General features: G+C 39.1%; 2 protein-coding genes across 10 annotated transcripts; one reads left to right on the top strand and one right to left on the bottom strand.

The window, feature by feature from the left end:
- Positions 1–382: 382 nt before the first annotated feature.
- LOC101798914 (mediator of RNA polymerase II transcription subunit 1) lies at positions 383–16,257 on the top strand. Of its 5 annotated transcripts, XM_013095256.5 has the most exons (18): positions 383–532; positions 1,236–1,339; positions 2,490–2,574; positions 2,934–2,988; positions 3,428–3,560; positions 4,601–4,629; positions 6,861–6,932; positions 7,046–7,120; positions 8,312–8,382; positions 9,135–9,200; positions 9,724–9,829; positions 11,453–11,577; positions 11,914–12,026; positions 13,342–13,537; positions 13,893–13,988; positions 14,425–14,533; positions 14,819–14,940; positions 15,534–15,670. In XM_013095256.5, the coding sequence occupies exons 1-17, from the start codon at positions 529–531 to the stop codon at positions 14,892–14,894; spliced, it is 1,515 nt and encodes a 504-aa protein (XP_012950710.1). In that variant the 5' UTR covers positions 383–528; the 3' UTR covers positions 14,895–14,940; positions 15,534–15,670. The 5 variants fall into 5 exon arrangements, with proteins under 5 accessions (XP_012950710.1, XP_021124814.1, XP_012950706.1 ...); XM_013095252.4 differs by lacking the exon at positions 14,819–14,940 and having other exon boundaries at positions 384–532; positions 15,534–16,257; XM_072033299.1 differs by lacking the exons at positions 383–532; positions 14,819–14,940 and adding an exon at positions 563–591 and having other exon boundaries at positions 15,534–16,257.
- Positions 15,485–21,878, bottom strand: YAE1 (YAE1 maturation factor of ABCE1). 5 transcript variants are annotated; one of them, XM_027451365.3, is made up of 4 exons: positions 21,654–21,878; positions 20,150–20,470; positions 18,460–18,581; positions 15,485–18,002 (listed from the first exon to the last, which is right to left on the bottom strand). In XM_027451365.3, the coding sequence occupies exons 2-4, from the start codon at positions 20,264–20,266 to the stop codon at positions 17,573–17,575; spliced, it is 669 nt and encodes a 222-aa protein (XP_027307166.1). In that variant the 5' UTR covers positions 20,267–20,470; positions 21,654–21,878; the 3' UTR covers positions 15,485–17,572. The 5 variants fall into 5 exon arrangements, with proteins under 5 accessions (XP_027307166.1, XP_027307165.1, XP_005015009.1 ...); XM_027451364.3 differs by having other exon boundaries at positions 21,668–21,878; XM_005014952.6 differs by lacking the exon at positions 21,654–21,878 and adding an exon at positions 21,327–21,548.
- Between the last annotated feature and the right edge of the window lie 252 nt (positions 21,879–22,130).

Raw genomic sequence — 22,130 nt, 5'->3', positions numbered from 1 at the left:
CCCGGCCATTGTACATTGATACCTGTGTACAAGGAAAGTAGCCACAGGAGGTGGTTACAAAAGGAAAGCATTATAGAAAACCATAATCATTTTTCCCCCTCACAGCCCTGGGCTAGACTGAAAGCTCCCTTTTGGAGCACTTCCCTACTTTGCTGATCAAATTTTGCAATCGTACCTCTGCTGGAATTTTAGTTAAATACTTCCCTGAGACTGCTGCATATTCTGAAAAAATGGGGACAGACATTCTGCCTTCTCCTTAGGACTGAGATGTTGAAGAGCATTACTGAGAGGGCACCTTACCCCTTCTAAAACATTAGCAGAGATGATACTGATGTACTTAGCAAGCTTCTTTCATTCAAACACTAATCCCTGAGAACCCATTTTGTGAGGGAGCAAGCTTCCTGCCTTGCAAAGCACCTGTGAGTGCTCTGGTGCAGGTGCTACAAGTAGGAGCCCTGGTTGCTTGTGGTGTAGGTGGAGGTCCAGGGTGGTTTACAGCTGCTGCTCCTCTCCTGCAGGCATTAAGACATGAGTGAGTGGGAATGTGTGTGGGAATGTTCCCCTTGTGGGGGTGCTTGCAAGAGCTAGTTGGTTGTACTATTTTTCCTTCCTCTGGTTGGCTTTGAGATAATCTTTCTAAGGGATTGTGGTTTTTCAGGAGGGATGTGCTGCTAGGCCTCACTCACTCTCCTCTCTTGATATATGCAGTGGGTGTAGGGGTTCCTGTCCTAGGCTGCTTCAGCTGGGACAGTTGTCTGTAGCTCTTGTGCCCCCTAGGTCAAAAAAGAACCTTGCAATGGTTCTTCTAGTGCTAAGGGGCAGAGAATGATGTGGGGCATATGGCAGGAACTTGATTTCCTCTGGCTGATCACTCTCAAATCTCCCTGCCTGTGCATCAGGAACTTCACTTTATTTATTAGGAATGCGCATATGAGATCATGCATAGATAAAGCCTAGCTGTTGAACAACTTGAAGATCTGGCAGCATCTCTGTATTTAATATTATTTGCCTATACACTCTCCCCCATTATTTTTTTCTGCCAGAAGTCTTACAAAAATTAGAAATTTATATGCAAAATTCATCTAAAATACTTTCTTCTGCCTTCTCTTCTGAAGCATAACACCATTAATCTTAGCAAGTTTTATATTTTTTCCTTCTCTAACTTTTCCAGTTGCCAGTGCAAGTAGATGGGATTATATTTAGAACATTATTTATGATTCTATGATATTTTTCAGGTGCTATGACAGTTACCTCTATAAATGCTTTAATGGAACAGTTGTATCTAAAATATCAACAAAAACCGTGGACTGAAACTCTGAAACTTGTCCATTTTTGCATGGTAAGAATCTCAGGTTGGGTGAGAGAATGATGTCTAAGAGCAAGTTGCCAAGTTGGTTCAAAGACTGCTTAGCTTAGAAAAATAACAATAAAAATAAATAAATAAATCAGTGCCTCTTAAAGGCTGGCTTCCGATTTTTTCTTATGTGATGAAAATGTGGGCAGTGATGAAAAAGTTTATTGCATTGTTTTAATACTTCAGTAATTGTTTCTTGCATTATTTTAACTCTCCTGGGGTTAGTACTGATTGCCTGATACTTCAGATTGTTTCTATTCATTATCACTAGCATATTCGTGGTGAGTAAAGTTTATTTCTTACCATAGGACTGTTTTTTCAGACACTGTCCTGATGTGCTTAAGATGCCATTTGGAATCTCTTTGTCTGTGATATACCTAAGTTAGTGCATACTTCCTGTCCTTCTTTTGGCTTTATATATAATCAGTGGCTAATTATATATAAAGAGCCATCTTTGTAAAAGGCAGTTTAGCACAAGTGCTACGAGCTTAATATAAAAAGTCACACTTGCTTCCATGCTTCTCTTTTTAATGCTTAACTAAAGCGTTCCTCTGAAAATGATGCCCTGACTTTGACAGTGTTGAAAGCTTTTCAGCAGTGAGTGTTCTTCACAGTTCAATTAACAAAGTACGAGGAGTTTTCAGACAAGAACTAGAGGAGAAACTTGGAGATTTTACTTAACACTGAAGTTTATATTATATTCAACTAGAACTTACACCCTGACTCTAACAAAGGATGCCTATGGTGCTTACTGATCTCTTGTTTTCATTCAGATTTCTCCTAAAATGTAAACCTACATATTTTCTTAGTTAATCTCCAGTAGCATGGTAAAACAGCTCACATCAGGAGATATAGCCTGTGTTCAGCCTAAAAGCAAACGGAACAGAAAGCTGCTTTCTGCACCAAAGGCCTCCAAGTATGTAATTACTGCACAACAGGGTCTTCACAAATCCACTCAGTGCTGTCCCTTTAGAGAGAACTACAAGCATAGCTCACCTCTGTGTCTGACAAAAAGAAACATGTACTGTTTTATTGGACTGAGCATGAGTGTTCTGTATCCTATAGGTAGTGATGCTCCTCTTGGCTGGTAATTTAAGGGGTCTTTCTCTGTCTCTTGTTTTCATAAATGTGCTAGGATAAGCCACTTCGATGTCCTGTCAGTAACGATCCAGGCAGTCCACTGCTCTTGTGCATGGAGAAGATACAGAGGACATTAAATGGTAACAAGCTATCAGATATCTCTGAGAGTGTTTGTTCAATATTCTATGAAAACTGCCCATCCCTTTCTACTGGTGATGTTCTGCATGATGGGGCCAAGTGTACAAACACAGAAGTGGATATGATACGAGACCTGTGACTCATCTTTGGGTTAGGCCTTTGGGCTACAGATGCTCTCCAAGTCTGAGAAGAAGTTCTACCCCAGCACAGCACTCATTAATCATACTTGTCATTAATAACAAGAAGTCATGCAAGAGATACTATTTTCTTACTACCTAAAGCATTCCTTTTAAAGCAGGATAATAACGTTGCTTCTTCTTGATAATTGCAACCTAATTAAATAATATTTCCCTTCTTACAGCTAAATCTTTGTTTTCTATGATGAACAGATTGGAATCTTTATCCAGACAAAAAGGGTAAGTTTGTTTATGAATAAATGCAAATGAACAAGCATGCCCCCAGGTCCATTCAGGAACACTATCTGGATACTGTCAACAGTATTTTTGTAGCATGGTATTTTACTGGGGTGTATTACTTGGGGTGGACATAGCTGCCGCTTTTGATTAGCTTGTTGTGGAGGAGGTTGCTGGGTGAAGAGAGGGCATTCACATCTAGGTCCCAAAGCAGCAGACTGAAGTAAATAGTTTTCAGCAAACTGACATAATAATGCAAAGAACAGAGCAAGGTTGTATTGCCTGCTTGGATAGTTTTTAGAAACTGAGCTAAGGAAGAGTTATTTTTGAAGCATCCCTGGTGTCTCTTCCCATGACCAAGTAAACTATGCTCATTTCCTTTCTCCATGTGACAGAACTTTTAGATACACAAACTTTTTTTTTTTTTTAACTCTCTCCTTAGGCTTAACTCTCATGTTAGCCCCAGTGGGACTACCTGCTACATAACATCAGACATGTTTTATATTGAAGTGCAACTGGAGAAGGATGGAAACGTGATAGATGCAAAGTTGGCTCACCTTGGAGAGGCTCCCGTGGTAAAGTTAATTTTCTCTGTCTATCACCTCCTTGTAGTTTCCCACCTGGCCTCCAGCTGGCAATGTGAAGAAAGTTTTCAGCTTTGTTTTGGTCTTGTCACACCTGCTAGCCTCTGCATGACACCAGATGCCTCTTCAGGCACCTGAATCTCTCACTTAAACTAACAACTTGCTACAGATTTTAACTACTGTATTTCTAAAAGATAAAGTAAAACTCAGCTGACATGCCCAACTTGTAGGAAGTTTGTTGTAGCCTGCATAAATATTTGTATTCTCATACTTGATGGTATAAACATACAGTAAATAACAGGGTCTTGAAATACTTTCCTACCAAGATGTAGTGCATTATATGTTCCCAGTGGACATGTCTTTGGATGCCTTGGAGCCATTACCAGAGCTTCTGTTTTTCTTTCTTCCGTCTTTACAAGTATGTTCATTCCTGCTAATGAGGATTTTTTTTTTTCTTGCAAAAGTTTATAAAAATTAAAATATTGGCAAAATATCACTCTGCAGTTCATATACCATGTTCAGCAGTTGTCTGAAGTTACAGATGATCATTTGGATCAAAGTTAAAACTATTGGTTAAAGAATTGGTGCTGGTTAAACAGAAAAACTTGAAATTCCTGGGATGTCTGCAAATGAAAAAATGAAGTTTGGAATTTTATTGATAATAAAATAAATAGTAAATAATAAAATTGATAATAAAATAAATCAGTGCTGGACAATACTATTAGGATAAAAATACACAGCCAGAGAATTTTAGCACAGTAACTGATAGTAAAAGAAAAACTGGCAAAGATACATTTTTTTTTTCCTGGAATAAACATATCAACAAACTGTGCTAATTATATGCTCTCCTTGGAGCCTTTGTTTTTGTAGTTATTATGTTAATATTTTTTTAACTATCATAATATTATTGTTCAAAGATACTAATTATTTATAATTAATAGCTAATCCTATAATTACTACTGAAATGTTCTTAAGAGATGTTTTATACATGATAGTAAGAAACATGAAACTGTTATCTCCTGTTTCCCTAGATTTGTGATGACTTGGTGGAGCATCTAAGGTAAAAAATCACGTGCAAAATCTCTTGTTGAAAGCAAAGGAATTTCTGAGTCTTGTTTATCTGACTGCTGTGGAAAGGTCAAGGACAAAGTAATCTAAGTGCAGCAACTCAAGCAAAAAAACAATGCAAGAATGGGGAAACAATAACAGTCCAGAAAACAACAGGTGAACTGACGCTTTATTTTTGGATTTTATGTGAGAAGTTGCTCCACACTGGAAGGTTGGTGGTTATTGTTATCATCATTACCTGCTTCCAATTTGCAACTTCAAGGATAAAATATAATTTTGAAAAGGTACTCCAGACATCACTTATTTCTTAGGTCATTTCATTGAAGACAGCTAAATTCCATTTGCTTCTATGAGCAGCAGTGGGCAAAGAGTAGTTCCCAGTACATTGACTCTAGCTGCCAGTCGAACACAGACTTTGAATATTGTTATTTCTGTTGACTGCAAGAATTACACAACTACTTGGACCCGTAGTTTTGGAAATGGACTAATAATGGCAGCTCAGAACTGGCAGATTTACAAATTCAAACCATATAGTACTTTTCCTCTTCTCCTTCCATCAAATATGAAATATCCTTTGTGTTGGCCTTATGCAAATGTTTTAACTACACATTCTGCAGGCTTCTGTCACAGCAGTGAAAGCAAGGTGATAATACATGACCTATTTTTCTTCCCACATGTTTGATTTTATTATTACCACATCTTGCTCTGTCTGAACAGTTGCAGTTCCAAATCAGACCTCCACCATATGAGTCCAATTAGAAGCTCCCCAGCCAATCTTATCAGGGTTTACTATAATGAGCATATTTAAGAAACTGAATTATTATTTAAATGCCTTGTTCAACTCCAACAACTGAAAGAGAAGATAAAAAGAGGAAAGAATAATCATTGATCTTGCATATTTCATCTCTTTTATGTGGGCCTGTAATGCATAATCATTTTTTCCAGTCCTGTCCTCTTAAATGAAGTTATACTAGATTTATATGTATAAACAGCTAAGTCTTAGAGGTTTAACTTGCATTTTTGTAGGTTTTAGACTCTGATAAGTGTTAACTACCAGCAGTTTTTCTCTGAGTGGTGGTAGATAGCTACTGTTGGTACTATGGGTACCACTTGCCTGCCTTCCTGTTTTAATTAGGGTATTGCACGTAGTACAAGTATCACTTCTGCTGGTGTAATACTTCAGTTGGTCCTAAGGCCTTTTGTTGTATGTATAATTTTTCATGGGAGCTTCAAAGTAACTACAAACTCCTGAGGAACTATGCCTGATGCACAAGCTGGCACTGTACGTGTGCCTGTAACTACATGCCTGCCTCCTTCCCTTTCCCCTGCTTCTCCACTCTTCCAGTTGGAAAGAGTCACGCGTGAAGCAGAGTGACTTGCTTAGGTTTACGTGTGGAGGGAATTTGTCCCAATGCGGAAGTCCAGGCAGGTTTATTTTGTCTGTCTGCTGACCCGCACTGCAGCCATACCTGTACTGAAAGCAGAGCTATGACTGGAGCACAGCACTCTGTGTGACTGCAGCACCGGGGAGCTCAGCAGAGCACGCAGAATCCATTTAAGAAGATGAGTGAAGGGGTAAGCCCATGCTGTCACAGCAGTATCTAACCAGCTAGGCAGAATTCTGCAGGAATTCTGGTATTTGAGCAGTTTGAACCATTCCTTAACAAACTTATGCATCTCTCTTTTGATTTTTTTTTTTTTGGGGGGGGGGGAGGGGTCCTCTCTTTTTTTTTTTTCCCCTTGATTTATCTGTCAATTGTATTTTAGATCTTCCTCTCTCACAGGGTGCTGCGAAGAGTAGTATTAATACAGTTGTTGATAAGTTGTTGATATTTTGATGAAAAATACAATGTATGAGTGCATACTATTAGGGAAGTGTAACTAGATGACTAGCTTTATTGGAACATCAGGGACAGTGCTTGCAGTTGACGAACTACATATCAAACTGTCAAATTTGTGTATTGTGCACACTTACTGCTTTCAGTAATGCATATTAAACCAGTGTCAGCTATAATTACATTGCTTTTTGCAACAGAGCCAAGGATTCACATTTCCTGGTATCTTCTAAGAAAACTTAAAAGCAGTACTGCTACATGCCAGATCTGATAAGGAGGGGGCCTATGTCACTCTGTTTGAAATGGTGCTTTTTCTAACAAGTTAAATATAAAAGACTTATTATCCACCTCATTAAGTAGCACAGTAGTAATTGTTTTTTATTGGTAGGATGAAGAACTATGATGCTGTTGGAAAGATTCTAGAAAACCTGTCAAATCTGTATCAAATTCCAGGAAACAGGTTGCAACTAGTTTTTACTTGAAAAAAAAAAAAAAAAAAAAAAGAACTTAAAAATCCATAGTCTAGCTTTTGTTTAGTGACAAAACCAGTAATTTTTCTTCTCTCTCTCCCAGTGAAATGAAGGCTAAGGGATACCTTGCGTTGCAGTCCCTTGAAAAGGATCTTTATTCAATGTCTCTTCTAGACAGGTGACTCAAAGACTGCTTCATCTTCCCTTCCCCTCTACCCCCCACCCCTTCACTTCACTAAAAAGCAAGGCAGCTGATCTAGTTGTAGAGCATGATGTGGAAAGCTAATGAGTTTTCTTCCTCTGGAAAGCTAGAAGCCTTTCTGCAGTTTGCCAGCTCCAGGCATGCCAAACAAGATAATCTGCTGAGCTCCTGTTCTTTATCTAGTAGATTTGTGGTGAAACTGGTTGGTCGCCCAGCTTGGGTGTGTATGCATGTGACCACCCACTGGGAGCACACGGTGCATCTTCAAGTCAGCAGTCATTTTAAATCGCCCTTTGGCAGAAGTAAAACATGTCTTTAGGGGTCCTGCTCTTTGGATATCTCATTTTCTAATCAAGTTTTAAATCAGGACCAGGGGGTGTGGTAACTTTACCTATATTCTTTCTTTTTTCATTTCTTCTTTCTTGGAGAAGGTCTATAGATAAATGGGAACAGATTACCAGCAGTTTTAGAAGTAATTCTACAGTGATTTTCATTACCTTCAGAAAAGTAGAGTTGAAAGCACTGCTTTCCTTGATTTTTTTTTTTATTGTTTTAAGAGATTTTTTTCTGATATGTTGCCTACAAAATACTCTCAACAAGCATGGCCTTCTGTAACTTGAAACATATTCTTGTCCTGTTTTTTGTACGGTGCTCCCTTATGAAGCATACTAACTCCATGAACAAATGCACTGTCCTTGCTAATCATGCATGTCTCAGTAAATATTATGAGTTAAATAGATGATTTGTCCCTTCTATAACATCAGTTAATGCACTGCTGGGCTTTAATACACACCTATATATAATTGTATGTCTATGTATTCAGCAGTACAATCATATTTGAAGCTAGAGATTGGCTCCATTTAAGTTAGTTTATCCAGGTTGTTTCCTCTCTTTGCTCAACCTTTTCAATATTTCTGTAATCCTTCACTCTGGGTAAACAGTACAACAAATTTCAGTCAGAAATAGCTGAGATACAGGGTTAAAGCTGGAAGCCCAAGTTCTAGGATTAATGCACGAGTGTTTTGGAAGCTGTCATAACAAATGGAGACACGATCTACTTCTAAGAAAGCACCGTCTCCCTTTGATTAAGGGTGTAAATCATCCCTTATGTTAACCTAGCTAGCACTGCAACTCAGGAAACATTAATCAAGATGTGTTTTGCACTAGAACGCAGGATGTAAACAGAGTTACTGAAGTACTTCATGGAAAAGTAGGACACCTGGTGCCAAGAACCGGAGGTGACTTTTTTTTCTTCAAATAATAAAAACTGTATTGATCCTTGGTTATAGAAAATATCCTCTATTATATGTGTGCTGCATGGATTTGCTGTGTCTGTAGTCTCTGATACTGTACAGACATACACAAGGAGGAAATACAAAGCAGCCAGGTGGCTTATCAGCTACTGCAACACTGAGTTGCAGAAACCTGCAAAACAAAGCCAGCAATACTCTGAGGTTATGTGGGAAACCACATTTTGGGAGTAACCATGAGATGGCAGCCCTGATGTTGCCTAAAAGTCAAATACATTCAGCTGATTTTTTTGTCTTATCTATCCCATCAATAGTGAGCTTTGATTGTTGATGTATTATAGTTCATAAAAGTACTTCTAATACATGCTACTACTATGCCATTGCACAGCTTGATGTGAAGGTCCCTTATGCAAGTATTATGGCTTCCCCTTGTATTTTAGGCCTGTTGCTGAAAGCTAGCAGTTCAGCTAATATTTTTTTAAGACTGAACAATAGGTTATTGTGCAAGACAGAAACAATCTAATCTTTTGAAAGATGTCTGATGACTTCATATGCTGAGGGTTTAGCTGTAAAATGCTGTGATTTGAACATATGCTATAGTTAGAGATACACTCTTACAAGGCATCCCCTTCTGCCCATCCTGCATTTTTCTTTTTTTTCCTCTTTACATCAAGATACCTAACAGATTTCCTCTATTGATTTTTGTAGTAACTTTTTTTTTTTTTTTTTTAATTCTTCAGGAACTCCTACGAACATTGAATTTTACATTTCTCCGTATCAAATTCTGGAAGCAGAGCTCAATCCTGGTAAAGCTAGAAAACTAGAAATAACTAAATGAGTCAGAAATTTTAGTAAAACCATGCTTTATATTGGAGTTTCATTGCAGAACTAGAATGTTGTTTTTGTTTGTTTTGTTGTCATTTTTTTTTTTTTTTTGGAAGTGGAACAAGTTTGATTTCAAATTTTAGCTTAGCAGAATGATTTATGTGTGGCATTTCAGCACAGTTATAATGTCCATCAGCAAACTGCTTTCCTGTTGACACAAACTGAAGTGAGAGCAGTATCAAACAAAATAACCACCTAGCCAGCGCACACACACAAAACAGTGCTGGTTAGTTGATCTGTTCCATGGCATGCCCCAGCTATTGCTGCGCCCACCACTGGGCAAATTTGGCCATTTAGGTGTGGTTTGTGCAAGCTTCTCCTTGCTGCCCAGGTATTGTGGCAGTTAGTTGGACCTGACCTTTACAAGACCTTACCAATGTGTGTTTCATATGCATTAATCTACAACACCAGGAGGAAAATAATGCAATTGCCTTTCTCCTCCAGGTTCCCAGGTATGTGGAGCAAAAATAGATGTAACTGTTGAGGGCACGGATATGCTTCACAAACTTCCTCTTTCTCCACTGCTAGATTCTCAACCTGGAGAAGATGGGTGAGGTTCTGGATACTTCTGAATATGGAAATGGATTTACAGATTGTTGGCACTAACCCCAGCATAACTTACATTTAGTCTCTGTTAGGTGCGTGTGTCGATCTGCTCGAGGGTAGGAAGGCTCTGCAGGAGGATCTGGATAGGCTGCACCGATGGGCTGAGGTCAACTGCATGAAGTTCAACAAGGCCAAGTGCCGGGTCCTGCACCTGGGGCGCAATAACCCCAAGCAGAGCTACAGGCTGGGAGATGAGTGGTTGGAGAGCTGCCAGGCAGAGAAGGACCTGGGAGTGATGGTGGACAGTCGGCTGAATATGAGCCAGCAGTGTGCTCAGGTGGCCAAGAAGGCCAACGGCATCCTGGCTTGTATCAAAAACAGTGTGACCAGCAGGGCTAGGGAGGTGATCGTCCCCCTGTACTCGGCTCTGGTGAGGCCGCACCTTGAGTGCTGTGTTCAGTTTTGGGCCCCTCGCTATAAGAAGGACATCGAGGTGCTTGAGCGGGTCCAGAGAAGGGCGATGAAGCTGGTGAGGGGCCTGGAGAACAAGTCCTACGAGGAGCGGCTGAAGGAGCTGGGCTTGTTCAGCCTGGAGAAGAGGAGGCTCAGGGGCGACCTTATTGCTCTCTACAGATACCTTAAAGGAGGCTGTAGCGAGGTGGGGGTTGGCCTGTTCTCCCACGTGCCTGGTGACAGGACGAGGGGGAATGGGCTTAAGTTGCGCCAGGGGAGTTTTAGGTTAGATGTTAGGAAGAATTTCTTTACTGAAAGGGTTGTTAGGCACTGGAACGGGCTGCCCAGGGAGGTGGTGGAGTCACCATCCCTGGAAGTCTTCAAAAGACGTTTAGATGTAGAGCTTAGGGATATGGTTTAGTGGGGACTGTTAGTGTTAGGTTAGAGGTTGGACTCGATGATCTTGAGGTCTCTTCCAACCTAGAAATTCTGTGATTCTGTGATTCTCTGCTAATAGAATGGATATACAGCTCACTGTTAAGCCCAGGAAACTCTGTTTTATTGACAGCATTATCCCCCATAGCTATACCATGTATAACCTGTGGCTTTTACTGTTTTCCCAAGTGGACTTGAAAATTGTTGTGTTCATATTTAACTGTGTCAGCTACATAGAGTTATGGATTTGTTCATAGATTTGAAGCCAGAAGGAGCCATTGGGATAGTATTACTTAACCTCCTAGTATTCAACAAGCAACTCCCACACAGTTTCAGAATAAATGAAGCATGTATCGAGGGATATTATACCTAAACCATATAAAGTAGTTTGTCATCCCATCACGGATGCTGACACCTCATCTCTCGCTGCTTCAGTACAAGCCTGCAGGAAAAGTCTGAAGTCATTCTCCGAAATAAATCACTATAGACTGATTTAGAGCAAACATTCCTGTGCACTGTTCCTCAGTTTCCCATGGCTCACTCTTCCTTTCTGCCAATCTTCACATTAAGCTTGCTTTAAAACACAACGGTTGTACTTGCACTTAAAAAGTCAAACTTTTCTCGAAGCAGAAAAAATATGGATCATAGGAAACCACTAGAGACCTGATTGTGGCCTTGCGCTGTGTCCTTGTTATATCAATTTTTGTAACAACCTTTTTTTTTTTTCTTTCCCCTCCAGCAACCCTGCTTTTTTGCCACTGACTGATGAACTCAGCATGGATTTGTCTGCTTATTTTTTGTTGAAGTTTCACCAGCCTTTTCCTATGTCCTCATCCAGCATTGAAGAGATACAGAGACTCACAGGCATGTTACAATTATCTTTATGACTAAAAGTGCTTCTGTGACTGCTCATTACTTCCTTACTACGTTAGCATATGGAAATAGAGAGTAAAAACTGGATGATAGGTTAGGAAGTCTTTTGTCAACCCACGTGTAACATTTTAGCAGCTGAGGCAAACTTGTGAGCACTTTCTAAAATGTCTCATAGTTACTGATTGCTATCAGCAAAAGAGGAAATAAGATGGGAGGTTAATGTTTTCATCTTACTTATGTCTGTGCATTTTCAAAACTTTTGTTTTTAAATACTAGCTTTCGTGCCCAGACATAATCTAAAAGCTAATAAAAGTTATATGCTTTCAGGAATTCAGATTACTGGCTTGAAACTAGCTCCTCTATACGAGTTGATTGTTCAGTCTACCCTTAAGGAAAAAGGCAGCGAAGACTTGTTTACACACAAATCCCGTTTCTTTGTGGTGAGTAGACTGTTTGAAAGACACAACCCTTCTTGAATGAATATCCTGAAACATTTTTCTATCAACAAACAATCTTTCTCGTAATACCAAAGGGCATTTAAATACTCTTTAGGAAATAGTTCAATTATTTAGGAAATAATATTAAATTCTTTAAAGTAAATAAACTTCTCATATTCATTAACGAGACACAATACTCATAGCTGTTGCAGTCATAGTGATGTATCTATGTGTAACTCAGGATATTTACTCTTCTATGTATTGTTAAAAACTTTTATCCTTAAAAAGAAGTAAACTTGGTGCGAGAAATCCTAAGAAGGTACTTACTTAGACTTTTGAAGATGTTTATCACGCCACATGTCTATTACTGCTTTAACAAAAACAGGCTTCTTGATTGAATAACACCAAAAATATTGATTTCTTTGAGTAAAAGTAGCAGGAAGTACCTGTAAGATAGGAAGATATTTTTATTTCTATTAGTGAAACATGAAAAGCTCTATAACTTCAGTAGTTCTCTAAAATACTAATACTTGATGAGAGACTTTTTTTTCTCTGAGTTAAAGATTTTATTTCTAGAAGTGTTACTGAATAGAAATCTAACCTTGAAAGAAACACAGAGAAAATCCTTCTGTTCTGTAGACACACAGGGAAAAGCTATTCTCTTCTCTAGCTTTTCTTAATATAGACCTGGCTAATTAACTGCCCTGCCCTGTTCTTAAGGTGATAGTTCCCTTTTGGTATCCTAAAGTAGATAACGGAATATTGCACTTCCAATTTTATCATAAAATCACTGTCAACACAGACAGGTGGCAGATTTTTCTTACTTTCTCCTCCTCTTCAACTGAATCATCCGGAGATATTCTAGCCAAACATGCTTCTCTAAAGAAAGCAGCAGTGCTGGAGGAAGGACCAACAGATGATGCCCTGAAGAGCAAAACTATCCTATTTGTACAACAATCAAATAGCATTACTATGGCATTCTCCTGTGAGGAAAAGATCTTGGTTGTTACTGTTTCTACAGTCCACAAGGCTCTTAAGAGTTGTTGGAAGAATTGGACTTGAATTCCTGAGTACTTGGCTTGTAGCTCAAGGCATATTTCCCTAATCTGGATGCATTTGCGAGTGAAATGGATCTCATTTAGCTACTATCTATAGATTATACTTGTATTGAAATACAGACACGTGGTGGACTTGCTAGAAGTGTGCCTTCCCAACTGTTTTTGCTGTGAGATTGTGGAATCACCTGATAACATTGGGCCTTAATTCTTGTTATTTTCTCACTTCCAGTGCTTCAAGTATCACCATATCTGTTGTTCAGTCTCTTCCAGATAGCCCAAAGCACTGTTACTTCATAAACACAGGCTCAGCAAAATCAGACTTGGCAGGAGCCTTGGTCAGTAAAATCCCATTTACCCACCCAAAGTGCGTGCCTGATGTAATAGAGATTCTTCGACATCAAATGGCATACAACAGCCTTATTAGCAGCTGTGTCTCTGAGAAGCATACAAACGAAGGTAAATTGTGTGATTGGAAGTAATGACAGAATATGAGAGAGAAACTAGCTCTAGACTGGGTGTTAATAGATTTACTGCTTCCTTGCCAAAGCTGTCTTACTTGCAGAGTGTTTTAAGTGATCAAAAATGCTTAATTCTCATATTATACTCTGTTGAATATTAAAAACAAAACAAAACACAAACAAACAAAAACTTCTCCGAGGCCTGACACTTCCAGAAGGGTAAATCATGTTGCTAAAGTAATGAATGATTAGATTGTATTGTATCACTATTTTTAAAATTCTGGCATGTGATTCAGCCAAAAAGAGTCCAGGCTCATTGGGGGGATACCTCTAATTAGTAATTTTATTTTTAGATGATTCAGAACTGCTTTATTTTGAAGTGGCACCACACAAGAACACCAGCTTTTCTGTCTTCTTCCTTCATCCTATGAAAGAGAATTTAGCCTGTGGTATGTGTGAAATAATTGTTATTGGCCTTTTTATTAGGTTGGTTTTATGGAGGCTCTTGCGCTATGCTTCTCAGTTATAAATACTTTCTAAGGGCAACACTTAATGGCGTGCAACCCCATGAAAAGCACGAGGTAGCACTTCTGTATAAATTGCTTACTAAGAAGGCTCTGTACTCAGAACAAAACAAAGTAAATGCAAATACACAAGTCCAGTATCTGTCTTGGCCTGCAGTTAATTAAAAAAATAAATAAATTAACCTTTATTACTGACTGTTAGCATATTAGGAAAAAAAAATAAGCCTTGTACAAGAGCATTGCTGCAAGACCCCTACCCACTGGCCAGTCTTACCTTTCTTGAAGTATCAGAAAGAAAGGGAAGTCTTCATTTTTTGTAAAAATGTTTATTTTGAAATACTTATGTTCTGGTTTTGCTTAGTGATAATCGATGTTGTAACCTCCAGAGAAGTCCAATGTAGCCTTCATTTAAATCCTCGAGATCCAACTCTGAATTCTAGTGATGGCTTTATATCAAGAGCTGTGAAGCGGTAAGTAGTTTCATTTTGCAGCAGTTAGAATGAGTGTTATGTCCGTTCAATGGAAATGCCATGTGCATTTACAATGCTATAGACTCAGCTGACCAGACAAATTCACTTTAGTAAAAGGTTATAATAATGAGTTGTTTTAGTATCGTAAGTAATTCTTTCAAAAACAAACACTTCATCATTGATGTTTCTTTCCACTAGAATGTGTGTGTAGTACAACTAATAGAATAGTATGAAAAGGACTCTTTCCACATCTACCTAACATCAGTATTTCTTCTCTTTAAAAAGATATGTCTACAACGCCAGCTCTGGCATGTTTCATGAAACCGAAATTCCAAGAAAGGCCAGCTGCTGTGGCATATGAACATATGCTAGAGAAAGGACTAAGAGCACGAGTTCATTTTACATAGGTTAGTACACAACTATTTGACAGCAAAATCAATGCAGGCTGGATTTTGAGTCCTTTTAGTTAACTTGCCTTGTCTTGAGTCACAAGACACTAGATGCTATTCCTGGAACCACATACCTCTACTGGTAGAATAGAGGAGAGAAAAAAAATACACAAAATAAACACCTTCTCGTGTAGATACAGGTTTAGAGAAAAAAGGCTCTGCACCCATCTCATCCAAAACATGAAAATTACAATTAAATTTCAGTGAAAATGAGTATACTTCATTATTATGAGACTTTTCATTAAGAATACTTAACTTTTTTTTCAAAACACTTCTCACTCTTTCTATCAAAACATCTTTGCACTAGTAAACTGAAAGATTCAACACTTGGATTTGTTGCACCAAAGTAAGTTTCCAGTATAGCGTATGTAGGTAGTACTGTAGTTAGTGTAATCCTATTAGGTTACAGAGACAAAAAGCAAAGAGGGAGGGAGTGCTGTTTGTCACAAAGGGTATCACATAGGTGTCAGCCACAGTTTAAAAAAAGAAGTACTAATTTGAAGAATGGGTGAAGTCTGTAGTAATGATTAATGCTTTATTTCCTCTTTTAGATGCATGTCAGTCCCAGTTGTCATGAGAGCTATTTTCAGGAATGCTGCCAAGGTGGAAGCTGATAGCAAAATGCAAGTAGACACAAAACAAAAACCTGAGCCAGCATGTGAGCAAATTACTGATTTAAATAGTCTTGAGGAAAGTCCTTCTGTGGCTGGTCATCAAGATCTGGTAGTAACAGATAAGCAAAGTGTTCCGGACAGCCCAAAAGAAAATCTCTCCACAGCCAAATCGGAAGCTTTGGGTGATAACATGGAAAAAAGTAACCCCACAGTCAGCATGGAAACTTTGTGCAGAGTGGAGGAAAGTACTTCCACAGCTATTACAGAAGCTGTTATGAAAGATATGTAAAACACATAACCTATTGTTTAATAATCAAACAAGAAAGAAATACTTTCTCAGGCATAGATTGCTTTTGCAGAAGTAGTTGGAAAGAACGTGGCAAGCTCATTGTCTACTGAGTAATTTCTAAATGGAGTTTCCTGTTTATATACTATTAACTATAGAGAAGTAAGAGTTTTGATTTTACACTTTTAAACTTCCAAATTTGGATTGTTTAAAACTTCTCTAGTAACCTTTATTTTTTGTATGCATCATATTCTACTGTAGTATAGAAAAAATGTTTGATTTGTATAATGCAGGCTGTAACATGCCCTGTACAAAATGTTTATCAATGTCAGCATTGTGTTAAATAAACGAAGAAATCCACTATTTCAATAACAAGTTCAGTGGAAGACTCTTAATTGCACAGTTCCATTTCCTCATAGTGCAGAAGTTGTATGAATAGCAACCAAACTTACAGCTTAACTCACAATAGTCTTTAGTAAGAAATAGCCTTTAGTAAGAAAGTTACAAACTCATTCTCTGAAGAAAAAAAATCAAGTAATTTGTGCCTTGGCTTTTTCTAACTTCAAAGTAAAAATAAAATAATCACAAAAGTTTTGTATTTTTTAGTTAAGTCAGTTGTTCAAAACTTAGGTTTGTCTCTCTCTAGACCTACTTTATATCAGACACTGAAGAAAGTTAAAAGCAATGTAAAACAACTGTACTTCTGACTTTGTGTACATCAGTTTAATTACTCTGAAACAGAGACAGGTATTCACAAAGACAAGACTTCCTAACAAGTGGAATTTGCAGCTACAATTTAGGCAAGCAACAGAAAAAGAAGTCTAATACAGAAGGTTGGCACAGAAATACAAAATGCATCTGTGGCTGACCATGCTTTTACAAGACGGTGAATAAGCTTGTCTTCCTTTAAGAGTTTGGGGAAAACTGTGGGAATGAAGGGAAGAGAGTTGAAGGACTTGCAAAATAAGTACCAAAATAACACAAGAAAATTCATTAGACTAGAAACATATAGATGGGTTGTAACAGGGTAACAGCAGATAGTATGCTGTTAGAACAGCAAGACAATGGTATTGTCAGTAGTTCAGCATTTGAGAAGAGGGGTGTGCTTCCAGCAAAACTGAAAAACTAGAACTGATTTTTTTCATCCTCATACATTTCAACTGTGAGAGCGCACTCCATAGTGGTTACAAATGGCAAGAGTAAGAATTGAAAAACGTGTTTTTTTTTTTTTTAATATAGTAACCAGGAGAGTTACAGTACTTTGGAAATCAGCAGATCCTGTTCTATTTTGCATAGTCAAAATGTCATCAACAGTGGCTTATTCTGCAATAAGAGCTTGTCCATAGCACTGGGTTTTTTTTTTTTTCCAGTATTAGAGGAGGTTTTTAAAGGGACCCACTCCATTTCCAAAAGGATACCAGTAGAGAAAGCAAAGGTGAAATAACAGATTCTGTCACAGAGTACAGACATGTTTAGTAAATCAGTGGAGCGCTTTTAAAAATTATCTCCCTTTCTGTGAAAGGGATAATTAGGATGAAAACCAAGATTTTCTTGGCCATGAGCTGAAGCAAAGTAAGATTTCCAAAATAACATCTGCTGGGAAGTACTGGAATCCGACTTCCCTAAAGTGATCCTCAAAATAGGAATCCAATCCAGTTGAGATAATTTTAAATACCATGAAAGAGAAAAATTAATGTTCCAGTTGCTGAACATGATGGAGTACGTCCAGTGATAAACCCAGCTGCTCTACGAGCCAAACAGTTTGCTTTTTAACCCAAGCAAGGCTTGACCTTTCAGGATCTGTACAGAGTTTTGCCTTGCTGCACTCAGACTGCAAGGAACCATCCTCACCATTAGTTCTACAATAGTTTTCAGCAGAGCTGCCAACGTGTTCATATTTTTTGGTGTTAACTTCATCGTACTTTGTCCCATCTGGAGCTGCATGACTCAAATCCATGTCCTGAACAGCATTTAAAACGTCTCCCACATGTGGCTGTTGTTGGATAGAATTCAGACACTCAAGTAGATCATCTTCATGCTTTCCAACCACATCTAGAAGATTATTTATCTTACTTAAAGCAGAATTATGTCCATTAAGGTGGCACCAGGATGAGAGAGCACTGAAAAGTGAAGAAAAAAAAAGTAATTACAAATAGTCACACGGATCTTCAGTTATTATATAATGTGAATTAATATGTCAATATATTATTGACAATATGTCAAAATTATAGTGCATGTCATGTATATTATTACATTGAATACTGTATATAGCTCATTGCTATATAAAAGCTTATGTATGTTTCATTTGCATTTTCTGGGAAATTGACACAGTTTAACTGAATATTAAGCTTTAAGATGTAACCTCAGTTAAAAAAGCAACCAAAGGAGGATTTTTCTACACCCTTGTAGTTAATTACCTGAATTTATGACCTGAGCTGAGTCTTCTCTGGTTGCTCGCTTTGGACAGACTTACAGTACAATTTTAAAAATTAAAACAAACCAAAGAAAGCACAACTGCGCACACACACACACACACACCTTTCACATGCACACAATCCTAAAAGGTTCATAACTTACTTCAGGGTTCCTCTGTACTGGCCACACGTAACCATCAGCTCAGCACCTTCCCTGTAACCTTGATTGAAGCCTTCTTGGAGCGCAAGTTCTTTCCCAGCCTCAACACCATCCCTAAAGCCCTCCTATAATAGAAATAGTGAAAAAGGCTTTTCACAATGTGCACAACTGGACCTGTGAACATTTCATAAGAACATAAGAACATTTCATAAGAACAGAAAAGCTTAAACAAAAAACTCAGTCTCTTAAATTACAGCTTTTTGACTTGAACATCCCTCCAAGATATACCCCCAGTGCCAAACCAAAACATCATTTTGTGATGATGTTTTTTTTGTGTGATATCATTTATCGATCTGTTAGTATCTAGTCCTTTTCCCAAAAGATCCCAGCTAGGTCAGAAAATAGAGAGCATTTTTTGGAAACATCAAAAATAAGACAAATCTGCAGGACAACACTCTTGCTTTTGTGATGACCCTTATGAAAAAACTCCTTGGAGAATACCTCATACAGATTTCTAGACTTTTAAAAATACATAGGCTGCAAAACCTCCCCTTTAGCAGAGGTACTCACCTACCCATAACCTACCCATCTGTTACAAAACTAATTATCGAGCCTTCAAACAATTCAAGATTTATACAGGAAAAAAGATGGTGACGGGTAAATCACACAGAAAAATACATAATATTGTGATTGCTTTCTGCAAGAAACAGCTAATGATTATGATGCAAATTTATTTATTTATCCTCTAATCACGTTAGTACACAATGTAGAATAACTATTAACTCTTTTCAACTTGTAAGACTGCAAACTTCTATTTGATCATGAGAGAATCATGGTGGACTTCCTAAGAAAATAGCCAGGAATAGGAATATCGCTTTATTTTGTCCAACATACAGCTCTGACCTCAAGAAATTTTATGATTTTTGTAGTATCTACTCAGAAAATTTCCAGAGGAATTTGTGTAAGAACAAAAGAACACCAGTCTTACAAGGGCCTCCAATTTAGGAAACTTTTCATTGGAGAATAATGGAAGAGTTGTCTTGTAACACCCCTTACCAATGGCACACACAACAGGTTCTATTCACGTTCTTCAGCCAAATGTTACTCACCCACACACAGATGAATCCTATTGGTCCTACTGTGAATAATAACATATCTGTCAAAGAAACTCAGGCTTGTGTACTTGTTTTATTCTCTCCTTTCATAAAATATATTTTTACTAAGAGAAAAAATAAGCTGAAGAACCACACGGACTGCAATGAGCAACAGTGGTTCCACAAGGAATCACACATCCTAAATCTCTCTACTGTATTTAAGAACTCTACTTAAAAACAAACACCTTACATTCTTTGTTAGCATTGTTTAACTACATTGTCCCACATTTACTAGTGGCATACCTACAAGTATGAAACAAATAGTTCACATCCATTTAGTGCTGCCTTTTAGAAGTTTGCGTGGTTGTGCAGAGGGATGCAACGTCTTTTAGGTAAAATACTAGTTTGTTCTGACAGGATACTAGAATAGTAACTCCCTGCTCAATCGTCTTGACATTCAGAAGAAACCATGCCACAAAAACTTCTATGCAGCCATTATTCTTAGTTTTCTGTTTAAGTCAGCCACATATATAGCAAGGTATGTATCAATAAATCTGAAATGCTTAAGACAACTATAAACGTCATGGTCAGGGAAATACCTTCAATCTTTTTTTCATGGTGCTGTTCCATTCTTTCTGTACTACACACATCTCGTCTGCATCTTCATCAAATATATCTTCAATGGATTGGTTGACTGCAATTTGTACCCAAGACATTGCAGCAGCGATGACTCTAACCTCTGTTTACGTGGTAAAGCAAACACTGAGAAACTCTCAGAAGTCACTCTGGCTAAGCATCATTTTGGAAGTATAGGCAAAAAAAATGTGAGATCTACTGAGAAGCCATTTCAGGAGCTGATTATTCAACCTGTACACTTGTTTCCACATGGAAAGTGAGTATCATTTACCATTGGGGCACATCTGTCAAAAGAAGACGACAAATTATCACTGGTAAAGCAACTTACTTGATTTACAAGGACAATTTAAGACAGTAATTTCTTTCCTTCTTCTTCTAGCAGTAACACACATATCAAATTAACATTTCTAAATGTTGCCAGTACCTGAACAGCAGGCAGAAACAATTTATAACTTGATTCTGATGGCAGCCAACAAATAATCCCATACAGCTTCCACAAAGTGCTTTAAGATTTACACATATCTAATGCCTGCCATATTCTGACCTTGATAACTTACAAGGACTTTCACCTTTGATTTTCCGTTTCCTGGTTATGCCAAATGCTTAATAAGATAATCCAATTCTGTTTTCTTTTCTTTACAACAGAACTTGCTAATTCCTTACTCATAATAATATTTTTATTCAAGAATTATGAGATTACTCCATTTTTTTGCACTGAGAAAAACCTAAAAAGCCATTCATAACTAATTAATTACATTGATAGAAATTCTTACCAACCACAGAATGCTGTTTCTTGTGATTACTTGTTAAAATCAGTACAAGGAACTGACAACAAATCTCACTTTTGGGATCATTATACACCACTTTTATCTTCAGCAAAGCTTTCATGATTATTATTATTACACTCGGTGTTTAGGGAGGGATTACGCAGTTGAACAACTGGTACACGAATTTCAGCTTCTCTTAGAGTTCACACAGACCTCTAAGGCGAACTGCTTCATCTCTTATCCCTTCCAGCATCCAACCACGTATCAGTGAAAGCAGCCAAATTAGTACCACTTCACAACAGCGTTTCAGGCTTAAGAAGCTACTGTTTCAAAACATTCTGAGACGGTGGAACACTTGTTGCCAGATCCATACTTAGTTAAGCCATCTCCAAGCCGAGACTCGCACGGCGTTGCCTCAACACGGCACCAGCCCACCACTGCAGACCGCCCTCGATGCAGCCCGGCCGCTGCACCCTTCCTCGCCGCCTTTTTCGCAAGGGCCGCGGCCCACCCCACTCGGCCCGGGCCGGGGGGGCCGCGCTGCGAGAAGCTTTCGGCCCCGCCGCGCTGCCGGCCCCGCACGCGCTGCCGGCCCCGCACGCGCTGCCGGCCCCGCCGCGCTGCCGGCCCCGCCGCGCTGCCGGCCCCGCCGCGCTGCCGGCCCCGCCGCGCTGCCGGCCCCGCCGCGCTGCCCCCTCACCAGAGTTCCCTCACCAGTGCGCCGCCATTTTAACTGAGGGCGAGCTGGCTTCACTGCCGTCGGACGCAAGAGGGGGCGGCAGCCATGTTGGCCGAGGGCAGAGAGCCGCCATCTTAACCTGCTGCTCCCCGGCTTCAGAGCCCGTCCCGCGCATGGGAAGCCGGCGGCCATCTTGAGTGCGGGCGCGGCCTTGCGGCCTCCTTCCTGAGGGAGGCGGGACGGGGAGGCCGGGCTCTCCTGCCGTGCCGAGGGGCCGGGCAGCGGCGGGGAAGGGGCCCCGAGGGTGGCCCTTAATGCGGCCCCTCTCCTCTCCATCCCTCCGGAAGCAGGGACGTGTCGGGGCTAACCCCGAGGGAGGATGTGAGAGTGGGATTTAGGACAATTTTCAGTAATAAATTGTGGAATACATAAATAAATAAATAAATAAATAAATAAATAAAATAAATCCACCTCGTTGGCTTTTGAAACCTCTTGCGT

This window comes from Anas platyrhynchos, chromosome 2, assembly GCF_047663525.1.
Source record: "Anas platyrhynchos isolate ZD024472 breed Pekin duck chromosome 2, IASCAAS_PekinDuck_T2T, whole genome shotgun sequence".
In the NCBI taxonomy this organism is placed as follows: domain Eukaryota; kingdom Metazoa; phylum Chordata; class Aves; order Anseriformes; family Anatidae; genus Anas; species Anas platyrhynchos.
This window is presented reverse-complemented; position numbering and strand designations above follow the sequence as displayed.